This window comes from Corvus cornix, chromosome 2 (genome assembly GCF_000738735.6).
Source record: "Corvus cornix cornix isolate S_Up_H32 chromosome 2, ASM73873v5, whole genome shotgun sequence".
NCBI lineage: Eukaryota > Metazoa > Chordata > Aves > Passeriformes > Corvidae > Corvus > Corvus cornix.
The window spans coordinates 7,637,699-7,661,802 of NC_046333.1; the positions used below are offsets into that span (position 1 = coordinate 7,637,699).

The following is a 24,104-nucleotide window of genomic DNA, read 5'->3' on the forward strand; positions in this document are numbered from 1 at the left end:
TAAGAATTCCAGTTATGCATGACTGAGGGAAATACTCAACATGAGCTTACAAGAATCAACTTCAACTTTTCAGCGCTTGAAAAGATGCCAACAACAAGAAAAATTATAGTCAGTTTGCCATCAGTTGACAAAAAAACAGGGTGAGTGAGCTCATAGGAAATTACTGAGCACATCCCTGGTGGAATGGCTGGGTGGTGAGCTGCAGTGAGACGCTTTCCACACAGGGAGGGCAAAACAGGCAGTGGCACAACTGACCTCAGCAGGCTCCATGCATCCGTAGCTGCTTCTCCTCACTCACCACACCGTTCATAGGGATGGATGAGAAGTGGATTAGACAAGAGAATGGATGCAGCCAAAACCTGCAGGTAACCTGTGCTGCCTGGGTCACGGCCTCCTGCTTCCCAGAATGATTACACAGGGAGATCCATGAGCATGCTGCAGGGAATGGCAATGGGATTAACTGCAGGAGCAGAGAAATGGCTGACTACCTGGTCAATAAATGCTTGCTCAGAGGCCACCTAAGCTTCAATACTCACATCATAAAGGCAGGCAAAACTCTGTGACTTGCAGTAAAGGACAGGGAGCAGTGGAGGAGTAGATGGCTGCACTGTGGTAATGAAAGGCTCTTGCACCACAGTTGGTATCAGTGAACCCAGTGGAACTAGTGACTAAGCAAGATACCAGGTGGTGTAAGAGCATCAGAGCTTGGCCTTATGGAAGTGAAACTCTAAATGATCCTTATTTGTTTTTGGAAGACAAGAATAAATAGTTGAACCTTGAAGAAATACAGCGAGAATTTCAAACAAGACAAGTAACTGTTAATAAAACAAAACCCTCATATACTAAAGTTTTTCTCAGTCTTACAGACAGATGTGTTCTGTTCAGGTGTGTGTGAAGCAATGGCTCCATGAGACTTTGCAAATCTTTCAAGACTAGCCAGAGTAAATCCACTCCAAATAAGGTCCAGGCTTTCACAGCTACAGATACACAGAAGCTGAACTGCATCTACACAACACCTCAACTATGGAGTTCAATTTCCCTTCTCCTTATGTCACAACTGTTTTTAGTAACCTTTGTTCAAAGGAAGGCTCCATTACCTATTAACAGCCTCTTCAGTGATAAATCTTCATTAGAATCTGTTCATATGTGTGTGGATATTTATAGTGTACTTTGGAGCTAATGATAACATATGCAATAGTCACCCCATAAGGTTTATGCAAGGTATTTATTTTTTATATATATATATACAAAAACACCTTCCATGAGCACCACAAGCTTGCAGTTTTCAAAACTTTAGGCATTTGGACCTACTTATATTCACTTAGGCAATTTCTACATCTGTGGAAAACTCACCTTTGATATTCAAAGGCACTCTGGTAAATAAATTCACTTTAAGAGGGCTAAGACCCAGTGGAAGTCCAGCAGTTTTGAACTTGCAATCAGTGAATAAGGCACAGTGAATAACCCCTTCATGGTTGTAATCATAAGACCTCCCAGCTAGAAAATATAGTCCATCTGCAATTAGAAGTAAAAATGGCCAAGACAGTTAAATTAAATCCACTTTATACAGTCTGACCATAAGAAGTGGCCTCGTAATTATCAATTTTATTTAAGGCTTTACATTGCTGGGCCGGTGTAAAAGGCCCTTTATGTCAACAGGAGTCCAGCCCTCTTTGTCTTCTGTGCATGCAAGTACAGCATTGCAAATATTTACCCAATTAGACAGTTAGCTCCACCCGAGTATGAACAAACAAAAACAACTGCTCATAGCATTCCAGAGAAACAACACAGCACAAGAACAAAGATTTCCACATGCAAACACAGGCAGTCAGCTCACCACGGAACAGCAAAACCAGCAGATTCTTAAATGTTAAAACTTAGGGGCAAGTTCTCTTTGATAACCACAAATCTTCGTGCTGCTGATTCAGACATAGGGGAAGTTGACTGCCTGATTTTTCCAGCTGAGATTCCTCCAGTGCAAGTGAGAAAATTAAATACATATTCAGTTGAATAGATGCCCAGGCTGGCTGATGAGAAAACCAATAGCTTCTCTGATGGGATGCAGATTCTCTCTGGCTTCTCAGATGGGACACAAAGCCATTCATCTTGAGATGTTTTGTATTGGTTTCTTCTGTTTCCTCTGACAGGGTTATTGGTTTTTATTCCTGGTGTTTTTTCTCTCTTGCCAGATGAAGGACATTATAAACCAGTAACACCCAAGAGGTTAATCCCAGTCTGCCACAAGATCTTTCTGCAATCAGTTTCCAGCCTCTGCAACAGACATGAAGGCACCAACCTCATCTTTACAAATGTCACGAGCACCTGACCTTGTGAGGCAATTCACAAACAAACCTGGCCAAACAATGAAACCTGGGTGAGTTCTACACCAACAAACCATTCTGTATGATAACAGGGTAGAAACATATAGCTGCCCTCTGACCTCAAAGCTTGAATCTATCCCTCCTTCCTTCTGAATAAAGAAAGCAGAAGGTTTTGCCATAGTCAGAGGACAGAAATGGGCACCTCCCAAGGTCAGCCCAGACAAACTGGGATCTCAGCAGCCTCTGGAGGTACTATTTCCTCCTGCTCTCTCCAAGGGCAACCAAAAGCAACAGCTACTAACTTCAGCACCTCCATTACAGGCGTTAATCTGAGCACAGTGCATGATCCTGAACCAAGGATATTGTTACTCTACATGTTCTGAACTTCTTCAGCACTCTACATAAGCAACACCCCAAAATATGCCTGAATAAGCAAGTGAAGCTGGCAGTGTGCAGCTCAGATCATTAACGAGGTGTAATCTGCCTAGCATTTGATTTGATCTGTTAGTAGTATCTGTAAAGCCAGTAAAATTTACAGTGGCATATTTGAAGCTGCTGTGTAAGGCCCAATCCTGCAGTGCAATGATAGCAAAAGTTACACTAGTGTATAGTTAGAGCAACTTAGCACTTAATTAGTCCTTTGAGTTTGCATGCAAGTGGCCTGATCTCATTATTACTAGTGTGTCCTTTCATGAGTAAAAGCTGAAGGGTTTGGCTTTATATTAATATATTTTTCAGCATAACCCAACTTCAGCAGTTTCTAAAGTATCGCTCCAGGCAAGTTGTAGGCTTCCCATATGCTGCACATTCTTAACTTAAAGTTCAGCCTGGCAATCTGAAACCATGTCTGACAGCAATCTTTCCCACCTAGGTACCGTGAGCTGCATTTAAGAGCACTGATATAATCACTGACATGGGAATCTTAAGATTTTGCCTGAAAAGTGGCAATATTTACAGTACTAATCATGAAGCAACATGGAAGCCACGCTTTCACACCATATTAAGCACTAGCACATGTGCACATTCTCTCTCTGATGCTTTTCCTCTGCGCTGGTCTTCCTGGTTGTATGGGGAGCGTTATCCTGGAAAGGTTTTCCCATTATCCTGCTCAAACCCAAGACAGCTCTCTGAATACATAACTCTACAGAACGATGGGAGAAAAAAATCATGGGTAGATTAGCTCCACATAATCATGCTTGCAGCCTGGAAGAGGCACTGGCAGTTCTTGGGCACCTCCACTGAGCTCTTTCATGCAGTCATAAAGTTGTCCTTGCAGATGAGCTACAGATGTCTTAAAGGCCTCTTTTTTTTCTCTTTCTTTTAAAAGCAGTGTGAATTGGGCAGAATCATCCTATGTGAAAAGCTCTGGAAAAAAGTGTTTTCCATATGAGAGGAACAGCTCTAAAGCTCTTGGCCTTTGTGCTCCTGAGTTTAAGGGACATGAGGATGTATAGCTATAACCAGCATGTGTGTGATACTGAGTCTATTCCTGGTAGCCACAGCTCTGCTATTTATAGTTACTGCCATGGTAAGGACAGGAAGGGAAGGGAAGGGAAGGGAAGGGAAGGGAAGGAAGGGAAGGGAAGGGAAGGGAAGGGAAGGAAGGAAGGGAAGGGAAGGGAAGGGAAGGGAAGGGAAGGGAAGGGAAGGGAAGGGAAGGAAGGGAAGGAAGGGAAGGGAAGGAGAAGGGAAGGAAGGGAAGGGAAGGGAAGGGAAGGGAAGGGAAGGGAAGGGAAGGGAAGGAAGGGAAGGGAAGGGAAGGGAAGGGAAGGGAAGGGAAGGGAAGGGAAGGAGCAAAGGATCACTGATCTGATTTAGACCTTGACTGTCTAGTCAGACATCGACGCTGCAGCCAGCTCTCCTAGGTGGGAACAGTCCCTCTGCCTGACAAAGTGAGGAGAGTTTGGAAAATGAGGATGCTGCAGAGCTCCTTCCTGTCCTCTGTAGCTACTCATTCCAAGCTGAGAGCCTGCAGTGCCACTGCATGTCTCCCCCACTGCAAGGTGATGAAAAATCCAAAACTTGGAGTAAGCTGGAGTACCACCTTTGTGGTGGTTTCATGTTTAACCCTACAAATTGGCATAGGAATTCCAGGAGCATCTTCCTCAGGCACATATGACAGGAGTAACTGGGAGGGTTGCCTACCTGAGAGGAGAAGTGCTGGAATTAAGTGTTATAAGAAGAAGAATGTAAGAGGAAGACAGTTCACAATGCACTACTCGAGAGAAGTTCCTTTTTATCCTACATGGGAATGACCAAATCCAAGTCACCAAACAAGTGAAAACCATTAAAGCTTAAATCAACCATGGACATGCTTGCCTGAACACGCTCCTTGGAGGTGCCTTTTTGAAAAGGACTGATGTTGCATAAGGATTGGTGAGAGAAATGTACCTAGTTTTCTTCCTTATGCAAGCAATATTTCCATCAAGAAATAAATGCATTTAAAAGACAATGTTCCTTTTGTTTGGTGGTTTATCATGATACCTCTGTTTATTTCACCCATTCTTTCCATGACTTGGACTACTATTATAAGACACAGGCCATGCCCCCCAGATGACAATTGACTAGCTACTCCTTTAAAAAGGCATTACAGTCAATAATTTTGCCTTCAAGGAAACTTGGTCCATAGTGTCCTGCTTTTTATGTCACAGCTAATGTTAAAAAAAAAAAGGATGGAAGTATCACTTCCAACCAGTATCTTTAAAGGTCTGGACATGGTATAAATAAATGTATAAATGCAAATATAGAAAGACTAGAATATCAACAATTTTAACCACACCTGGATAGAACAGCTTGCCTCAGTAATGACGCTCATGCCAGCCTTGCAAACCTACTGACATCATCAAAGAAGTAACTTTTTCGGCAATATAACCAACAAACAGTATTTTTTCATAATGAAATTTAGTTTAAATCATCATTCGGAACATCAAGTATGCACTCCCTGAACTCCCTGCTACATAAATATGCAGAACGATGGTGATGAATGAAGTCAAAAGCAAGGCAAAGGCACTGCCTTTGTGTCAGGACAGAGGTTCATTGACAGGGAGTCAGTGCCCACAGCTGCATGTGGGATGTTGGTTGCCTAATTATATGATAGTTGTTATATGGATTTATAGACATTTGAAGACTGCAGTTTGCATAGAATTGTTCTTTCTGTTTTGTTCTGATAAAAGAAAAAGCAACTAGAGAAACGTCGGCAACTAAACAAAAAACCTTCAATTAACATTTGTCATATGCTCACTACAATATTATTAACTACACAAAGACAGGGCTTTGTTCAGATATCTTAGGGTTTAATTTCAATGTTCAGACTCCAACTACAGTTCCTCACCCTCAGATTATGTAAAAGCAGCCAAGTTTTTAAGCTCTGCTCACTGTGGATGACTCACATTATTATATGCTAACCACCAACACACTTTGTTTTTCCCCTTTGTTTTACATGCCTGAAGTGTTCTGGCTGGAGTTTGCCTTGTTCAGAGCTTGTACGTTCTGCATCCTGCCTGTTGTACCATGTAATCACTCCCTGTCCTTCTCCTTTCAGCTTTTAATGAGCTCCTGTGCTGGGGCTTGGGCAATCTCACAGAACTGGCCTACAGAACTCAACATACACCATTTACCTCTAAAGTGCCCTGACCTCTGAGAAGGAACCAGGACATCAGTGACAAGTGGTGTCCTTCAGGATCCTCACTGGGACCAGTGTTGTTAAGTATCTTCATTAATGACATAGATAAGGGGACTGAGGGCACCCACAGCAAGTTTACAGATGACACCAAGCTGAGTGGTACAGTGGCCACACCTGAAGGACAGGATGCCATCCAGAGGGACCTGGATGAACTTGAGAAGTGGCCCATGGGAATCTCTGTGGTTTAACAAAGCCAAGTGCAAGGTGCTGCATCTGGGTTGGGGCCACCTCGATAGCAATCCAGGCTGGAGAATGAACAGATTGAGAGGGATTTGGGGGTGCTGGCGGGTGAGAGGATGGACATGACCTGGCCATGTACAGTCACACCCATGTCCTGGGCTGCATCCAAAGCACCGAGGGCAGCAGGGAGAGGAAGGGGATTCTGTCTCTCTGTCCTGGTGAGACCTCACTTGCAGTGCTGCATCCAGCTCTGGGGTCCCCAAGACAGGACAGACGTGGACCTGTTGGATGGACTCTGGAGGAGGCCACCATGATAATCAGAGGGATGGAGCACCTCTCTTATGAGGAAAGGCTGAGAGAATTGGGATTGTTCAGCCTGCAAAGGAGAAGTCTTCAAGGTGACCTGATAGTGACCTTCCAGTACCTGAAAGGAGCCTACAAGAAAAATGGAGAGGGACTTTTTACAAGAGCCTGGAGTGACAGGACAAGGAGGAATGGCTTCACCTTGAGAGCAGGTTTAGATCAGATATGAGGAAGAAATTATTTATTGTGAGTGCAGTGAGGCCCTGGCACAGGTTGCCCAGGGAATGTGTGGATGCCCCATCCCTGGGTGTGTTCAAGGACAGGTGGGATGGAGCTCTGAGCAGCCTGGTCTAGTGAAAGGTGTCCCTGCCCACGGCAGGGGCCTTGAACAAGATGATCTTTAGGGTCTCTTCCAACCCAGGCCATTCTATGATTCTATGATCTGCAGGTTTTGCTGCAGGTTCCTGAGAATTCACACAACTAGACTGGAAACCTCTGATAAAGCAGAGAACTCAGGATGATAGACTGCTGCTGATGTCAAAAGATTTTTTGAACTCTTGTATGTAGGGTTGGCATGGGGAATTAAACAATGAATGTCACTAAATCCTTTTATGGAGACACAGGAGATTACAGTTGAGCATATGACTGGGAAGGTTTCTCTTCTCTGTATCAATAGGAGAAAGTCTTGAAGGTGAATAAACTCAAAAAAAATCTCCAGTGAAGCAGAGGGAGAGCAGTTTTACAGATAAAACAGGCCTTGCTCTGTGATTCTCTACCACTACCTTTTGAGCTTTTAGCAGCAGCCAGCTCATGGTTTTGATCTGGTTTAAGTAGGGAGAAAAATAAATTGTCCAAGTATCCTAAGCTTCCCATGTTAGAGGCCCATGAGACAGTCCTCGTGAGGCAAGCACATTGTCAGACTCCAGAACATCACAGAGCTTAATACAGAAAGTGTGAAAGAACAGGTGAAATTATTTATTTATGTAATGAGTAGCAAAGCTGAGTACTTAGAGATTCTGCTGCCTTTGCTAAGGGATGAGTTAAAAATAACGATGTCATTAATCTTACAAAGACATGTGAGCGCTTCTTTCCAGAAATAACTGTTAGGCATAAAATTTCAGGCATTAATCAAAGCATGGTGAGGCCTAACCTTCTTTAGGATTCCAAAAAGAAATGTAAAGCAACAGGACTGTAAAGCAACACGAACAAAAGGGGCATTTAACCTTTATTCTAAGTGGGTAACTTTGGGGAAAATATGCTTGGGGACAGGTTACTGAGTAGTGTAGATTTGCACTGATTCAGCTGGTTTTAGCAAAGCTGCAGCAAGTCTTACCCTCTCAGAAGTTGGTCTCTGCTGTCTGAAAGGAACCAGGAAGAAAGAAGGGCACCACCACATGATATCATGAATATGAAAAAAATATAAAAATAAAATATTCAAATAAAATATTCTGCAGGAAGTAGCAAAAGAGACATACCCACAAGGAAAGGAAAAACACAGGATTAAAAAAATGCTTAAGAGGTTCTTTCAGGAAGGAAAACCAGCAGATGCAGCACAAGGGAATGTAAACTCTGCCAAAATACTGAGAATATGGGCAAGATTCAGGGAGAGAATTTAAATACAGAAAGATACTTTTTCAAATAAAGTAGAGATGCAGCACAAGCAAGGATAAATTATATTTGTTTCCCATAGACCAAGTCCAAGAAGAGATTTCCTACAAAGATGAATCATTTTATCTCAGATCCACAGCCTTGTTGATAAATCTCAAAGTGATTCACCAAGAAAGAGTATTTCCCAGGGAATGAGTTCTAGCCCTTTTTGAGAGCTGCTGAAGGTGTTGCTTAGCGGTCTGGGGATGCAGATAAATTGTCTCTGTCAATTCAAAGCTCGTACACAGTTTCCATGAGGGGAAGTTTTATGTCCGCATGTGATTTCCTGAAACAAATCAAACGTTTCTGCAGAGGAACCCATAAAAAGCTGACAATATATTAAGGCTGTTTTCTCTCAAAATAGTTAAATAAAACTTATAGTGCAGGTCCAGCTGGGTTAGAAAAAAAAACAAAATTAAAAAAAAGAAGAAAGGGAAATATGTTATGTCTTAAAAAATCTGACAGAAGAATCCAAACAATGTTAGCGTATGAAACTAAAACCAAAAGCTGTTTCAGTACAATAAACAGCAACGGAAACTGAATATTTACAATTCCACATACAGACGACACATATACCTTGGTTCAGCAGTAAAGTCTGCAAGACATTACTGGGGTGATCCCAGCTGGCATTAAGAGAAAAATACTGGGCTCATCTGTCACTTCCAACAGTGGCACTAACAATCTGTCCAGTATGTTTTCCAAAGGCACTTTGCTCAGCAGGATCAGCTCTGCTAACTCTTTCCATCACAGCTAAAAATGAGCAGAGATCAGAAGGGATAGCCATATGCCAGCTTAATTTTACCCTTCGTGATATGCAGAGAAGAGCTGCCTTTTTCCGTATCTTTAATTGATTTCATGTATTTTATTTGCTACATTTAACACATCAATGAAAGACAACTGGAACCATCACTGAACCACCACCAAACACTGATCTTGGACCATCGTTCTGCCCACCACAGGCATGGCTAACAACTACTCCTAAATCCTCAGTGCCATCACTTGGGAAGCCCATGGGTCCTATATTCCTTCCAAGTGTAATGATGGCACACCTCGTGTGAAAAGAAGACCTGCTGGCTCCAGTGAGGCCAGTCCATAAACAAGAAGCCCAGTTATTCCTTCTGTATACACCAGCCTCCCATGTGTCCTGGAGAACTGGTGTCTTAAAAAGAAAGCTTGCGAGCTGAGTCCTGCTCTGCGTGCTCATCTTTTGGTGCTGAACTCTAACATAATGTACAGCTCACACTTAACTATCCCTGATAGGCTTCTTCCCAAACCCTTGCAGAGCCCAGAGGGTGAACTTGTAGATTTTAGTCTGGGAGGATTGTGACCCGAGCTTTGCCAGTGCTGGCAGAGCAGCTGCTCAGGCTGTCAGGGAACAGTCAGGAGCCCGGCATCCTCCGGTCACCCCACGGCTGGCCGCTGACGCAGCGTCTGGCTTTGGCACCATCATCTTACAGAGTCATGGGCTTGGCAGGATCCCCTTACACCATTTTAGAATGATGACAGGGATCGCCGATCCCTCCGTCTTCAGGAGATGCCACGATAGACGCCTTCAACCTTCCCCATTATTAACTGCCATCTCCCAAAGGGACAAGCGGCAGGCTGGGCGAGCACACAAGGGCTGGGCTGCAGAGGCCACCAACACGTGGCCTTAAGATGAGACACGGGAGATTCAGATTAGATAGCAGAAAAAAAAAAAATCACTTTTAGGGTGGTCAGGCATTGGGATGGGTTGCTCAAGGAGGTGGTGCAGTCCTTGGAGGTGTTCAAGAGGCGTCTGGACTGGTGCTGGGTGATGTTTAAGGGTTACAGTGCTGGCACGGGGTTGACAGTTGGACTCGAGGATCTTAAAGGTCTCTTCCAACCTTGACCATTCTACGACAGCGTCGCCACCGCCAGCATCTCCATCCCTCCACCGCCCTCCCCTTCCCGCCCGCGGCGGCGCGCATCCCCCGCGCGCTCCCGCCGCCGGCCGCGTCCCCACGGCCCCGCACGGTCCCTTCCGCCGCCGCCGCCGCGGTGCGGGCGGAGCGGCCGGCCCGGGAGGCGGGTGGTGTGTCCCGCACGTCATATCAGCCGCCCGCCCGCCATTGGCTGCGCCGCCTCACCCGACCGGAGCCGCGGCCGCCCGGGGCTGGCGCGGCGACTCCCGCGCCCGCCGCTCGCCCCGCCCGGCGGGGAGGGGACGGGCGGGGCGGCGGCGCGGAGCGGAGCGGCGGGCCCGGCGCTGCCTGCGGCCGCGGGTAGGTTGGTGGCGGGTAACGTGACATCCGCGGCTCGGGGCTTATAAACCTTCCCCGGGGCGCCGGCCGGTGGCGCGCAGCCGGCAGGGAGGCGGCGGAGCGGCGGCCGGCGCAGCCCCCCCACCCCGAGGTGAGCGGGCGGCGGGACCCGTGCTCCGGATGCCCGGGGGGCGGAGGCTGCACGGGCCCGGGTGGGGGAGCGATCCCCGTCCCCGCGGGAGACGGTCAGCGCGGGGCCGCGGGCGGGGGTCCGTGTTCTCCCGTTAGCCCCGGGGCTGTGCCGGTGGGTCCGGTCACCCCGCATCCCCCGGCGCCTCGGGAGCCCTGTCGGTGCTGGAGGAGGCGGCGATGTGTGTCAGCGCAGACAGAGGCGCCGGCCTGACCCGTTGCTGGGGGCTTTACTAGCGTGTGCCTGTGCGTGTGTTTCAGGACTCCGGAGAAGCCAATGCCCAGGCTGGAGAGCTGCGCCTGGAGCTGTTCCTGCGCTGCTAGAGGAAGGCACAGGACCCAGCTGGGGGACACGGCGGCGGGGCTGGCCGCCAAGGTGGGCGAGATGCTGAGCTCCTCCGTGTCGAGCCCCTCGCTGGCGCTGGTGGGTCGCGGCGCTCGCAGCCCCAGCACCTCCAGCGCCACCAGCAGCACCAGCAGCACCTTGAACTGGAGTCAGCACCTGGTGCAGAGGAGCGTGGTGCTCTTCGTCGTGGGTGCTTTCATGGCCCTGGTGCTGAACTTGCTGCAGATCCAGCGGAATGTGACTTTGTTCCCTGACGAAGTGATTTCCACTCTCTTCTCCTCCGCCTGGTGGGTGCCCCCGTGCTGCGGCACAGCCGCAGGTGAGTCGCTGACCTCCACGAGTGATGTTTGTTCGTTTCCCCATCCTCTCGTGCAGGAGGAGAGGCGATGGGGCTGAGTGCGTGACCCGTGCGCGTGGGAGGCCAGCACGTCCATCACACAGCGAGTGATGCGAACTCGGGCTTCTGGAAGGGTGCGCGCCCAGCTTTATCCACGCGCGAGAGCTGCCCGCGCGTTTCCGCGTGTCCGAGGGCTATGTTTGAGCCGGTGGGCTGGGAATGGGGGTAAAGCGGCGGGTTTTGTTTCCCGGGCCGGAAGCGCGGCGGTGACCGCGGGCTTCCCTCGGGCTTCCCTCGGGCTTCCCTCGGGCTTCCCGCGTGTCCCCGGTGCCCGCGAGCCCCGCGCGGGGTTCCCGCGCTGCCCCCGCCTCGCGCCGCCGGGGGGGCGTGCTGGCCCCGCCCCCCGCCGCCCATTGGCTGCCGCCGAACTGGTGAGTGGCGGGCGGCGCGCGCCATTGGCTGCGGCCGGGACTGGCCACGGGCTGGGCCACAACAAGGAAGTCACGTGCGGCGGCGCGCGCGGGCCCGGCACCGGCCCGGGGCCTGTCACCGGCCTGGGGTCCTCGCCCCTGGCACCGGCCCGGGGCCTGTCACCGGCCTGGGGTCCCCGCCCCTGGCACCGGCCCGGGGCCTGGCACCGGCCTGGGGTCCTCGCCCCTGGGCACCGGCCCGGGGCCTGTCACCGGCCTGGGGTCCCCGCCCCTGGCACCGGCCCGGGGCCTGTCACCGGCCTGGGGTCCTCGCCCCTGGCACCTCACCTGCCTGGCCTCCGTCACCGGCCCGGGGCCTGGCACCGTCACCGGCCCGGTCCTCCCGCCCCTGTCACCGGCCCGGGGCCTGTCACCCGCCTGGCCCCTGCCCAGTGCCCCTTGCCCACTGGCCCTGTCAGCTGCCTTCTTGCTGCCCCTTACACCTCTCGCCTGTCTGTCCCCTGTCACCTGCCTGCCTGCAGCCCCTGCCCGCTGCCCCTGTCACCTGCCTGGCCCCACCCCTGTCACCCGCCTGGCCCCTGCCCGGTGCCCCTTTTCCTTCTGCCCCTGTCACCAGCCTGGCCCTTGCTCTCTACCCGTGTAACCTGCCTGGCCCCCACCCCTGTCACCTGCCAGCCCCCTGCCCAGTGCCCCTTGCCCACTGGCCCTGTCAGCTGCCTTCTTGCTGCCCCTTGCACCTCTCGCCCTTCTGTCCCCTGTCACCTGCCTGCCTGCAGCCCCTGCCCGCTGCCCCCGCCCTCCCCTTCCCGCTGCTGGGCAAATACTACAGACGATGCAAGTCACAGTGTGGTTGTCACAGCAGCTGGCACATAGCCAGTGCTTTATCATTCATGACTCCCCCAATCCGTGTCTAGACAAAACAAGGCTTTGGTGAATGGTTGAGGAATTTAAAAGGAGTTAAATTTTAGGAAATAAACGCACTGTAATAATTTTTAATTTACATTGAAAATACTGTAAACAACTCCTGCATGTTTTTGTTTAATGCAGTTGTGTGATGTCTGTTTGTATCACACAGTGAAGGGGGCATTAATGATAAACCATAAACCTGAATGAATAATGAACTGTGTAGTAAAAAGGATGGCCTGGGATATTCTCCAATGAGAGTTTTTATAGACCTGTCATAGTTGGATTAAACTTTGGAATTTAGCTGTTATCATAAGGCAAAAGTCCTGGTAGCTGGCAACAGAATAATGAGGCTTTTTCAGAACACAGCTGTCTTGGAATAGTATGTCCTGTAGCCTTCTTAACATAGAATTTATTACTCTCAGGAGTTTAAGAAAAAAAAAACCACAAACTAAAAAGGGCAGGAAAGGAAATGTATAAACACAGAAGTTACACACAGTAAAAGCAGCATGTCTGACCCTGGAGCTGCTGACAACACATGGAGTTGCAAGTCTTAAAAGAATGAAACTCATCTGGTGTTTGTGCTGGCAGCTGGGCTAACACTAGCCTATGTTTTTCTTCTGCCAATTTCCAAACTGATAAGGTTCAAAAAATGCTACATGAAGATAAAGTCTTTGTCTGCTTAATAGTATGAGTAGTTATTTTTCCCTGATACAAATAGACTGGTGGCAGGTGCTTGTTTAACTTCAGCTCTGCTTCTGTTTGGTATCAAAATTTATCTGACATGGACAGGAGCACTGGGCTGACTTACAGCCCAGCAGAAGGGGAGAAAGCAACTCTGCCAAGGAACTTTTAAGTCAAGGCAAATATTTAATTGAGACCTGATTCACAGCTGATGAATCATGTTCATAAAACTGTCAGCCCTGCACGTGAGCAATGAACCCATATTCCACTCCTCGCAAAGCTTTTATTATGCTTTGCTTTTATTGGTACAAGCATTTGCTCAGGATGGCAAATGACAAATCTCTTTGGACAAAAGGAGCTTCAAGTCAGATACCTTAACAGTGCAATATATATCTCTGCTTTAAAGGTTCAAAGAGAATACTGCTGGTTAGAGTGGGGTTTTTACTTCTCTAAAGTAGAAAAGGTGGGTAGTAATTGTCTTTTCTTCATCAGTCTGACAGTAGTGTGATAAGCACCTTGCTGTTTCTCAAGCACTTACGTGCCAAGCTAATATTCAGTGATACTGGAGTAATCACTGCCTGACAGCTGGTACAAGTGGTGTTCCTTCTCTTGCAGCTGTGGTTGGCCTGCTGTACCCCTGCATCGACAGCCACCTTGGGGAGCCCCACAAGTTCAAGCGGGAGTGGGCCAGCGTCATGCGCTGCATCGCGGTGTTCGTGGGCATCAACCACGCCAGTGCTGTATCCTTGAGCTAGTGTTTGCTCCATGGGCTTACTCTGTGCTCATGAAACTCTCTGCCACTCAGGTCTGGGAGAATTGTGAAGGTAAGGGTGGTGCTTCTGGCAGAGAGGTTCTGTGAGACCTGCTGTACGCTGCAGTGGTTACTGTGAGATGTGTAACACGGCTCACTTGAAGTGTCACGGGAGGGAAGAGGGATCGACATCGCAGTATGTCTTGTTTAACTGCAAATGTAACAGTGTAAGTTGTGTTATTTTAATCTGTATCTTGTCTACATCTGAAAGTTAACACAAGTGACTAGTGATGTACTAGTGAGAAGCACAAAATAAGAGTGTTCTTTGTGTTGAGATGTGGTGGTTTGAGCAGAAAACCTAAGTCAGCTGGCTTACCCAGGTTACTTGAAACAAAATTCCTCAAAGTTAAATATTTTAAAATGTAGCGTATTGTCTAGATGTTCAGTGTGACAAAAATTGATGTTGACTTTGCAGAGTCAACAGGAGCTATGATTGCTTGGCAGGTCTGAAAACCAAATCCTAAATGCATTGTATTTAAAGACAGAGAATTGTGCTCACTTCCAGTTTGAGTTCTCCCCTGTTCAGTTTCAGCAGCAGCATGACTGCAGATTTAAAAAGGATTGTCCTTAACGTCTTTTTCCAGAAACTAGACTTTGCAAACAACGTCCAGCTGTCCCTGACTCTGGCAGCCTTATCACTGGGGCTTTGGTGGACATTTGATCGTTCAAGAAGTGGTCTCGGACTTGGAATTACAATAGCCTTTGTAGCAACTCTGATAACCCAGTTCCTTGTATATAATGGTGTTTATCAGTAAGTTATACTTCCAAAATACTATTTCAATTCTCCTGTCTTAACTAAAAACATGGGTGCACATGAACTGGAATTTAGTTGTTAATGTATTTGCACGTTCTTATAAGGAAGTTATGTTTGTCTAAGGTAGTGGTCCAGTTGTTCCAAATGCCCAGGCTGAGAACTGGGGGTGGAAGGTGGAGAGCAGATGCATTGGGATGTGTGTTGAAATGGTAGGAGCTCAGACAACTGAACTTCTACTGGATCTCAGCAGAGTGAATTTCTAAACTTTACTGGCTAGGACATGGGGATTTAGAAACTTAAGAAGTTTACAGATTTAATTTGGTCTCCCAATTTCCTTCTCCTCTGTTGCTGCTTTTTTGTTTCAGCCCAGGGAGAGAACCCTGTAGCATCTGGTTAACAGTATGTAAGATGATGAAAGTTACTTGTCTCTAATTTATCTCCTTTTCTTTACTAGGTATACATCCCCAGATTTCCTTTACATCCGTTCTTGGCTTCCATGTATATTTTTCTCAGGAGGTGTGACTGTAGGAAACATAGGACGCCAGCTGGCTATGGTAATTACTGCATAATTAGTAGTTTCCTTAACAATCCAAATCCCTTCCATTGTTGTTAGTCCAAGAATAAACTATGCCTTGAAGGGTGTGACTCACAAACTGACAGAGTTAAATAGATGTATTCCTAAGAGCTGAGCTGTAAGCAGACAACCTGTGTTGCCAGTAGAGTGGGTATTGTCTTAGTAAGTGTTGGATTATCTTTTGTATTTAACTTTTTCCAGCAGCAGCCTAAATAAGACTGGAATCACTACATTGCTCCTGCTCCATCAGTGTTTATAATTAACATCTAGGGTAGCTGGAGAACTGAGACACTGATGGGCTTTCTCTAATTACTCATGCACAAAAGTATATATAGGGAAATGTCCATATATAGCATCAAATTCCACTGCTCCAAAATCAAATATTCTCTTGCTGGTCACTTAAGACATGGTTCAAGTATCACTCCATACGTGGGATAATATAAATTGCTGTCTTGTTTGCTAGGTTCTTAAGGAATTATTTCCTGGTGGCACACTGAAGAGTAAACCTGGCTGTGTGTTTGCACATCAGCCTAAGGCTTAGTTGTGAAAAGCATTCTGACACTGATGCATAGTAATAATTAATATTGTGTTGATTTAACTTCTGTCTTCTTTGCTATGTGAGTCCTGTATCCTGGAAAACATCCTTCAGGTATTTAACTTTCCTAAGGCTGCTGTGGTTTAGGTGTCTTCAATTTTTACTGAAGGAAGGGCATTTGAGGTTCTTTAAACACAAGTTCTCTACTCCCCCTTCAAATCCCACTGGTGCATACAATCTGCATTTGGGTTTATTTAGGACTACGTGTATGAGGGAAGGAGAAGGTATAATTTCTCTTTTTAAATTTGCCACTCACATCAAACGAAAAACATACATTAACTTAATTCTACTGAAGCTTTGCTATTGCAGCAGAATCTCAAAATAAAATTACAGTTGGTTTTGTGCTACAGTTCTGTATTTCACACAGTGCTTCCAGTTGCTCTGCTGGTCCTGTTAGAAAGCAAAGGAAGGGAGCCTTAGACTAGAAAGAGCTAAAATGAATTTAGGCACATAGAACTTTTTTCCTTTGATATCTTTTCACCTGGCATCTCACCTGAATGTAGTTAAAATCAGCCTGGATTCTGCCTGCAGCTTCCCTGTCAATCTTGTCATCTTCCTTACAAAGAAAGGGGGAAGTTGGCAAGGCAGAGCTTTTTTATTCTGATTATTTAGAGGTGTCATCTCATGTGTTTTACATTGCCATTACTTAGTCAGGAAAAGCTTGGAGAGGTGCAACATTTTCATAGGAACACTTCTGCAAGTCATTGTGCAGCATTCCATGCTGGAAATCCAAAGAAGTAAGAGTCTATAATTCAGTCAACCACATCTTTCTTCCGTAGAGGTAACTCAAAACTACTGGTCTGTTTTGTCAGCCATTGTGGATGTGTCAGGAAGATGGAATGCAGCATTTTTTTAACCCATACTTGCATAAAACAGTTATTTCTGTAGCTATATTGTGCTGCAGTCCCTGAGCTATTTGCTGCATGTGACAGCTGCAGACCAAACAACAGATGCTTTCTGGGCTTGTCCAGAGCAGAAGGTGGCACCTGTGGAAGTAAGTGCAGTAAAGTTGCTTTGCTTCTTCCTCAGCCCCTGTCTAGCTTTTGCAGTTAGAAATTAAAAGTGAAATGAAAAGTGTCCCTGAGACATCTCCCATTGTGATAAATGTTAGCTGGGAGATGCTTGCTTGAAATCCAGTTGCTGGATTTCAAGGGAGCTCCCATGTACTAACAAAGTGCAGTGTGACCTTTCAGCAAGCCTGCTGTTAGCAGAGACTTTGGGGTTTTGCTTGGCTTGTTGGGCTTTTTTTGCTAACAGCTTGAGGATGAAATCCAATGTTTTCTCTTAGTAGGTTTTATAGCAAAAGAAGAGGCAAAGGTTCTGCTGCTGCCACCATCAATTCTTTTCTGCTCATTATGACACCTAGAGTTGCTCAGTCAGTGCTCACCAGCTGGGTTAAGTGGATGGCAACACTTCATTTTGAGTTGTAACCATCATTCTCAGCATCTGACAAATTAGGGTGGTATTCAGAACTTTGGCTTCACAAATACCTATTGTGTATTAGTGCTAGAGACTGGACTGAGAATGCATTCAGTACTTGAAAATTTGTTTGCATTTTGACCCTAGAAAGAGAACGTTACAAGGTTTGTTTCAAAAAAAAGTTGGTGAAATTTCTTACAGTGACATACTACAGGATTCCATACTAGAAAAGGGACTTAGGAGGAAATGAGTAAGTCTCTGATACCAGGCTTTGACTGGAAAATAAGGTAACTTGTGGTTAAAGGCAGTTTGAAAAAGGGCTGTTAAAACTGAATTAATGTCCGTTAAGTGAAGCACTGTGTACCTTCTGCTAAGAAATAAACTGAGGTAGAGAGGGAAGATAACAGAGTCTTATAAAAACTAGTGCAGTTGGCAGATGGATGTTTCAGATGCACTGATTGAGGCAACAGACACCCGTAGTGATTTGGTTTTTTTGTCCACAGTTAGGGAGCACGTCCTTGTTAAGCTTTTATAAGAAGCCATGCTCGCTGGGTCATTGTCAGCCTAACTGGAGTTAGTTGACTATTTAATAATTGAAAATACTAAAACCTAACATGTGTTTGATGTTTTTTATCCATAGGGTATTCCAGAGAAACCACACAATGACTAAGCCTTTGAAGAACACCCAGTGCCAGTGTGAAAGCAACATTATGAAGATGTGTTCCTTTTTAAAACTGAAGATTATTTAGAAGAAATAATCTCTTTGTGGGCTCACTGCACAAATGACTTGTGGGGAAAAAAACTATTAATCCACTCTTAGAATAGCCAAGTGAAATTAACTGCTTATCCTGAAATCTTACCCTGATTTACCACATAAGCATTTGCGTATGGCTGTTCTCTGGAAGAGTTTAACACCCAGTGCATACAACTGTTCAGGCTAAGTGGCAGTTTTCCAAGTATTAGATTCCACTGTAAGTTATTGAATCAGCTGCCGTGTTTTAAAGCCTTGAAACTGAAATTTAATTACAAGCTCTTGTATCAGTGCCCAAAGGAAGTAGATCGATGGTGCTTAACAATGATGAAGTATGGTTTAATAGGAATAGTATTTATCCAAATCTTTAAAAAATAGGGTTATTTAAAAATAAGAGTGATCGAAACAGATTAAAGGCATTGCACTAATGCTTTTAAGAGACTTATGAAGGAATCATGCCCTTACTTGTAATGCTGCATTAAGTTTCTGTCTTTGATGGTGGAGAGCGTTTGAGGGATGAGAGATTGGAAGCCTTAGTTTGGAATTTCTAAATTACTTCAGTACGAGAAGTGAACACTGGAGACAATCTTGTTCAGACGTGAACCTTTATCAATAGATTCCAACTGGAAATTTCATTACTCCTGAGGCTTGCAGTTAGATTTGCAAGAATCAAGTTCTGGCCACAATTCAGTAAGAAATCTAAGTGTGTGTGACTACCCCTGCTTAATATTAGACACCTGCTTCAGTGTCTCACCAAAGGACATCTTTAAGTGTCTCAGATGTCTGGTGTCACTGAAAAAACATGCATTGCATGTCATTGCTTGGCCATCAAATATATGCCCCCAACTTCTTTGATTTGTTATTTCCTCGTAGAGCTGCCCTTTCAATCAGGGTTTGGACTGAAATGATTAGAAACAGAATTGGGCCTAAAATGTGATTTAAACCGTAGGTGAAGAATAGCGAAGAGCTTGTTTTCTCAGTTCAGTTTCTGAAAGAGATCACTACTTGTTTTTACACAACCCTATAGAACTTGCAATCTGTGATTGCCTTCTTAAAAACAAAAAGTGCTTATGTCACTGCATTAAACATTTGGTGTTTCCTAATACATAGTTCTGGTGAGCACAACATATTCATTTGATAGCTTAGACCACAGGAGACCTAAATAGCAAGTATTAGGTCTTAAAAGTTGAAGTGCAATGTACAGTAAGTCTGAGCCTCAAGTTCTCTTCAATATCGATCATTTCTTATGAGAGATTAAAGAGAAAAGGGTTCTGAGTTCATTTCAATGCTGCATGGAGTCAAATGGAGCAATAATTTATTTAACTAGTAAAGCTAGTTTTGTTGTATCTTACATTGAACCCAAATTTTTAGAAATACTCCAATTTTGTGGTTATGGTGTACTTGTAAACTTTTATGGATTTGCCTTTTTGTATTATGCAATTTTTTTTTTTTTTTGGTTGTGTTCTTTTACTATATTACATGGCTTCAGTTATGGTTAGAGGCATCAGTTAAAGGTTGAACCATCAAAACAGATGTTGAGGCCAGGTCATGGTTCTGGCTGTTTTCACTCTTCTAAAGGAGTGCTAGCAACAAAAGTTTAGCACGAAGTCTATACTACAGAGCAGACCCCAATTCTAACCTTGCTTTGGTGTAAATCAAGAGTAATTTCATTGGTATAAGATCCTTCCTCAGATGTTCAAAACCTAAATAATCAAATTTTATAGAACTGCTTGGAGAGGTCGGGGTGGGTTCAGCTCAGCTGTTTAAGAAGCTGCTGCCTTGCTGGAGATGCAGCTTTGTAACCATCTTGAAACCCATTTCACAATGTTAGGAAACCAGATGTAAGTAAAGCTGGCAGTGATCTCTATGGATATTTGATAGAGAAGTATTTAAGATTTATTTGTAAAGACTGAAACTAAATCTGTACCTGTTAGAAATAATGCAGCCAAAAATATAAGTCAAAAGTTCATTTTTTGCCAATACTATCTTAACCAAAGTGATTTAAGTTTGGAAGAGGTGGGGAGGGGAGTGAAGAAAATTTGCACTATTCTGAATTTGAACACTTAAATTCTCATTCTTACTGATAAGTTTTCACCAGTGTGTTTGGTTTTACACTTTTTTTACTATTAAAGTTTTAAGATCAAACCATGTTTGCCTTGGATGCTCTGTGCTCACATTATGCAGAAATCTTTCTTGAAAAGGACAGTTGTTATGGTTGCATAACAAATATTCAGTCATGCATATGCAGTGGTTTAAAAAAAAAAAAAAAAAATTCCTAAACTGAACTTGGCAAGATCAGCTTCAGCCTGGGTTGTACAGTTGAAGAAAAACAGCCTTGCTATTGTACCAGGAAAGAAACATAAGTGTGTTGTGGTTTTGTGGCTTTCAGTACAGAATCTTCCTGCCATTGTCTTCCAAAATGCTGAAATCCATAATCTGAAACAAAATATGGAGGGGGCAGGGTAAACATGAAAATTCCTGTTGTGGTTTGGTTGTCTGCAGCAGTGATTACTAAAGTCTGAAGCATCTTGAAGAGTGCGAGCTAAGAATGAGCTGATCAGGCTAAGCAACTCTAATAGCAGCTTGCAAATTTAGACTAAAAGTCTTCAATTTTACTGCACTTAAGTCTCTGGTTTGGACTCCTAGAAGTTGCTGCATTTTCAGTGGAAACAAGAGAATGACTTTTTGGTCAATTTTCTGTTGGCTTATCTGAAGAAAGCTTCATTAGGAACCTCTTAAGTACTTCAGTTTAAATAGCCCAGGTTTGTTTAAGTTCAGTGTAGCTGCTGACGAGGTCAGCTCCAATTTGATGGCCCACATTCTCCAGGTACATTGATTTCCCTGAAACTCCACTCAAATTTTGTGAAAAGGAATTAAATATATATATATTTTTATGTGCATATGTATATAAAAGGTTGTGGGACACAGCCTGGTCTTGGAGAACTAAAGCATGAGGGTCTCCTTTTGAGGCAGGAACAGGTGTACAAAGTTTATAAAGGAAAAAAACCAAAATATTCTTCCCACCAAGTGGGATGATTTGATGTGCATATTCCTGCAGACCCATTGTGTGGCTTGTGCAGCCTTTGGCTTTAATCATGGGGATTTGCAGGTGCTAAATTAGCCACCGGAGGGCCCATAGTCTGTTCTCTGAATGCAGCAGGAACATATTGAGATGAATAATGAAATTAGGTCTCAATTGCCTTTACTGCACATCAGAGTAGCTCCAAAATTCATGAGAACAAAGCACTACATGCTGGACTAATTGAGCAAAGCATATATGTGAGAGCTTATTGGGGGTCCTGTCTTGGAAACAGGTGAGAGGTGGGGATGACAGTGGGTTCTTTCAGCTAAAAGGCCAAGAAAGGCACCTATAGATAGATAATGGTGATTTCTCTGGGCAATGAAATACCACAGGGGTTCCCCCATACACAATTTGGAGTCATCTCCCTGCATTTAAATCCTTACATTGTGCAGTGATAATGTTCTGCCTTCATAGGCTGCAAATGGGGACAGATGAATTGCATATTCAATAAAGCCACAGTCCTTGTGCCTGTCTGTGTGATAAGAGAGTCTGTAGATTGTGATGATGCTTCTGACCTGCTCTGGCTAACTTTCAAACACAGAATTCAAAGTACATATGATAATTCTTATAAATAATGAATTGCTACCCAAATCACATTAAAGGTTAGAGCTTTACTGAGTTTTACTCTGTGAAATTTTTTGTCCAGCTGCAAATCATGTTTTCCCTATTCCATTAAGTCTTCTTTGTGTGTTAAGTAGCTAGAGCACTATTATATTGTTTTATTAAATACCAGAAAAGTGCTACAGAGATTTACATAAAGTTACTGTGTTTTATGAGAATTAAAACATCTACAAATCAGCAGAAATTAAACACAGCTACATCATTTTCTCCCAGCTGGGATGGGGCTCCCTGTGGCAACCAGGTGCATGTCCCTTGGGTATCCCTGCCATGGTTTGGGGCTGGGAAGGGGAGGCCAACTCCTGTAGCTGCTGGTACGTCTCTTACTCATATGTATGCACAGGGAGTTCATCCTTTTCAAGATAGCTTAGAGTAGGAGCCAAAAAATTAAAATAAGTTAACCTGGACTCACAAGTGAGTCAAGATCCCATCCAGTAAGGGCCTGTGACAGAAAGGCTCACTGAGATGCTCCTGGAGAAATTATACTTGTTCACATGTGACCATGGAGTTCTTCAATACAGAAGGTCTGGTGGGTGTTCTGGCTGCAGTTTGAGTTGCATGATACTGGAGAGCTCACAGAATCATGAAATGGTTTGGGGTGGGACCTTAAAGACCATCTGGTTCTAGCCCCCTCCCTGCCATGGAGGTCTTACCTAGCCCAGGTTGCTCCTAGCCCCATCCAGCCTGGCCTTGAATACTGCCAGGGATGGGGCATTCACAGCTTTTCTGAGCAACCTGTGCTAGGTAAGACCACCAAGCACCAAGTCTGGGTCCACTTGCTACCACCTTGATGCGTTGGTTTGATTCTGACCTTTGAAGAGTGGTCCAAGTTGTCTGACAGTGCAGTGCTTCACTTCTTTGAAAACCTAAACCACTCTTTTTTATAAAAATGAAATGAGAAATTTCGATTTCCAAACGTTCTTTCTGGTTGTTTTTAATGTTGCAGAAATGTATAAGAATTTGTTGGTTTAGAAATTATCTTTTGTTTTGATGAATCAGCATTTTTTGGCCAGAAAAAAGGTTTTTTTAAAAAAATCTGGTCACTTTCGGTAAGTATCACCTTGCTTATGCACCACCCTCATCGATCTTTTATTTTCTGGCCGTGGGTAATCACTTTCTTCTTCCTTCTTGCCCTTTGTTAGTTAAACGGCCTCCTCTAGGCTTTATACTGGCTTCATCACCTTTTAGACCTCACCTTACTCTCTGCCCCCCCAATGGGAGCTTGAAAGGCAACAGACACCTGTTCTGGATCTGTAGTCTGCACGCTGCACTGTCTGGACCTTTTCATTCTCAGACATTACTGAGAGCTTGTTCAAGGATAATTTTTTCCTGTTTTCTTGCCTGTTTCTGTCAGAAACTCTTTTTAGAATAAAAAGTCAGCCTGCTGGAAGGACCAGCATCCCCCATCTCAGCACCTGGGGGAGCAAGCAAGGAGCTGTGTTGTTGTGCAGAATCTCTGCCTTGTCCTGACAATTGTGTTTGGGAAGACGAACTGAAGTTTTGTGTTTCAAGCAAACAAAACAAAACAAACCCCAAGTTTTTCTCACCAGTTCTGCTGTGGCTCAGAAGAGCAGCTTTGCAGTGCCAGCTGTGTCACTGTTACGTGGTCCTGGAGACTTCTGGGGTTTCAAACAGCAGCCCCTGGGGATGGGATACCTCAGGCTGTGTGTTAACTCTGGATCCTACAAGCCATCACTCAGATTTTAATACCAGCACCTCTCGTGCTGCTGCTGTGTTACAAAAAAGCAGCTGCTGTTGAGTTTAATGCTAGGTATCATTTGAACAGATGTCATCCAAAAGCAATAGAAGTTGTCTGTGATCCCTGATCACTCCTCGTGTGTCTCTGACAGACCAGGCTGGAGGGTCCTTCTTGAAGGGGTCTGTGCTGCTGAGCTCTTGCACCAGGACCCTGTAGCACAGAGCGTGGCACTGTGTGGAGCTGTGCTGGGGGGATGAGCAATCGGCACTGATTTCTCCAGGAAATCTGCTGCTCCAGGGCTGGTGGAAGAGGTGACACGTGCTAATGGAGGAAGAAGGTGCAACAGATCCCCACCAGCATCGATCAACCCCACTCCAAATTTTGCCCTGCAAGGATCAGACAGCATAGTCCAGAAATCTCTGGAGATGCAGAGCTTGGGCTAAGGAAACATCCCCAGGAATACCTACCCTACTGACTTACCCAGCACTAGCAAAATAAACAGGGCAAAATCAAAACTCCAGGGGTTCTTTTGTGCACCAGAGACCTTGTCCAGACA

General features: G+C 45.2%; 2 protein-coding genes and 1 long non-coding RNA gene across 4 annotated transcripts; all 3 read left to right on the forward strand.

Annotated features, from left to right (window-relative positions):
- Positions 1-1,805: 1,805 nt before the first annotated feature.
- LOC109143979 lies at positions 1,806-3,854 on the forward strand. The gene is made up of 3 exons (XR_002044454.2): positions 1,806-1,981; positions 2,190-2,374; positions 3,649-3,854. It is a non-coding gene; the product is annotated as an uncharacterized LOC109143979 (long non-coding RNA).
- Positions 3,855-10,336: 6,482 nt separating this feature from the next.
- Positions 10,337-21,767, forward strand: INSIG1 (insulin induced gene 1). Of its 2 annotated transcripts, none has more exons than XM_039549213.1 (6): positions 10,337-10,376; positions 10,806-11,209; positions 13,861-13,985; positions 14,641-14,807; positions 15,265-15,364; positions 18,039-21,767. In XM_039549213.1, the coding sequence occupies exons 2-6, from the start codon at positions 10,822-10,824 to the stop codon at positions 18,066-18,068; spliced, it is 810 nt and encodes a 269-aa protein (XP_039405147.1). In that variant the 5' UTR covers positions 10,337-10,376; positions 10,806-10,821; the 3' UTR covers positions 18,069-21,767. The 2 variants fall into 2 exon arrangements, with proteins under 2 accessions (XP_039405147.1, XP_039405146.1); XM_039549212.1 differs by having other exon boundaries at positions 10,370-10,506.
- LOC120409699 (basic proline-rich protein-like) lies at positions 11,086-13,247 on the forward strand. The gene is made up of 2 exons (XM_039549211.1): positions 11,086-11,177; positions 11,266-13,247. Exon 2 carries the CDS (start codon positions 11,338-11,340, stop codon positions 12,529-12,531), a length of 1,194 nt encoding a protein of 397 aa, XP_039405145.1. The 5' UTR covers positions 11,086-11,177; positions 11,266-11,337; the 3' UTR covers positions 12,532-13,247.
- Positions 21,768-24,104: the final 2,337 nt, after the last annotated feature.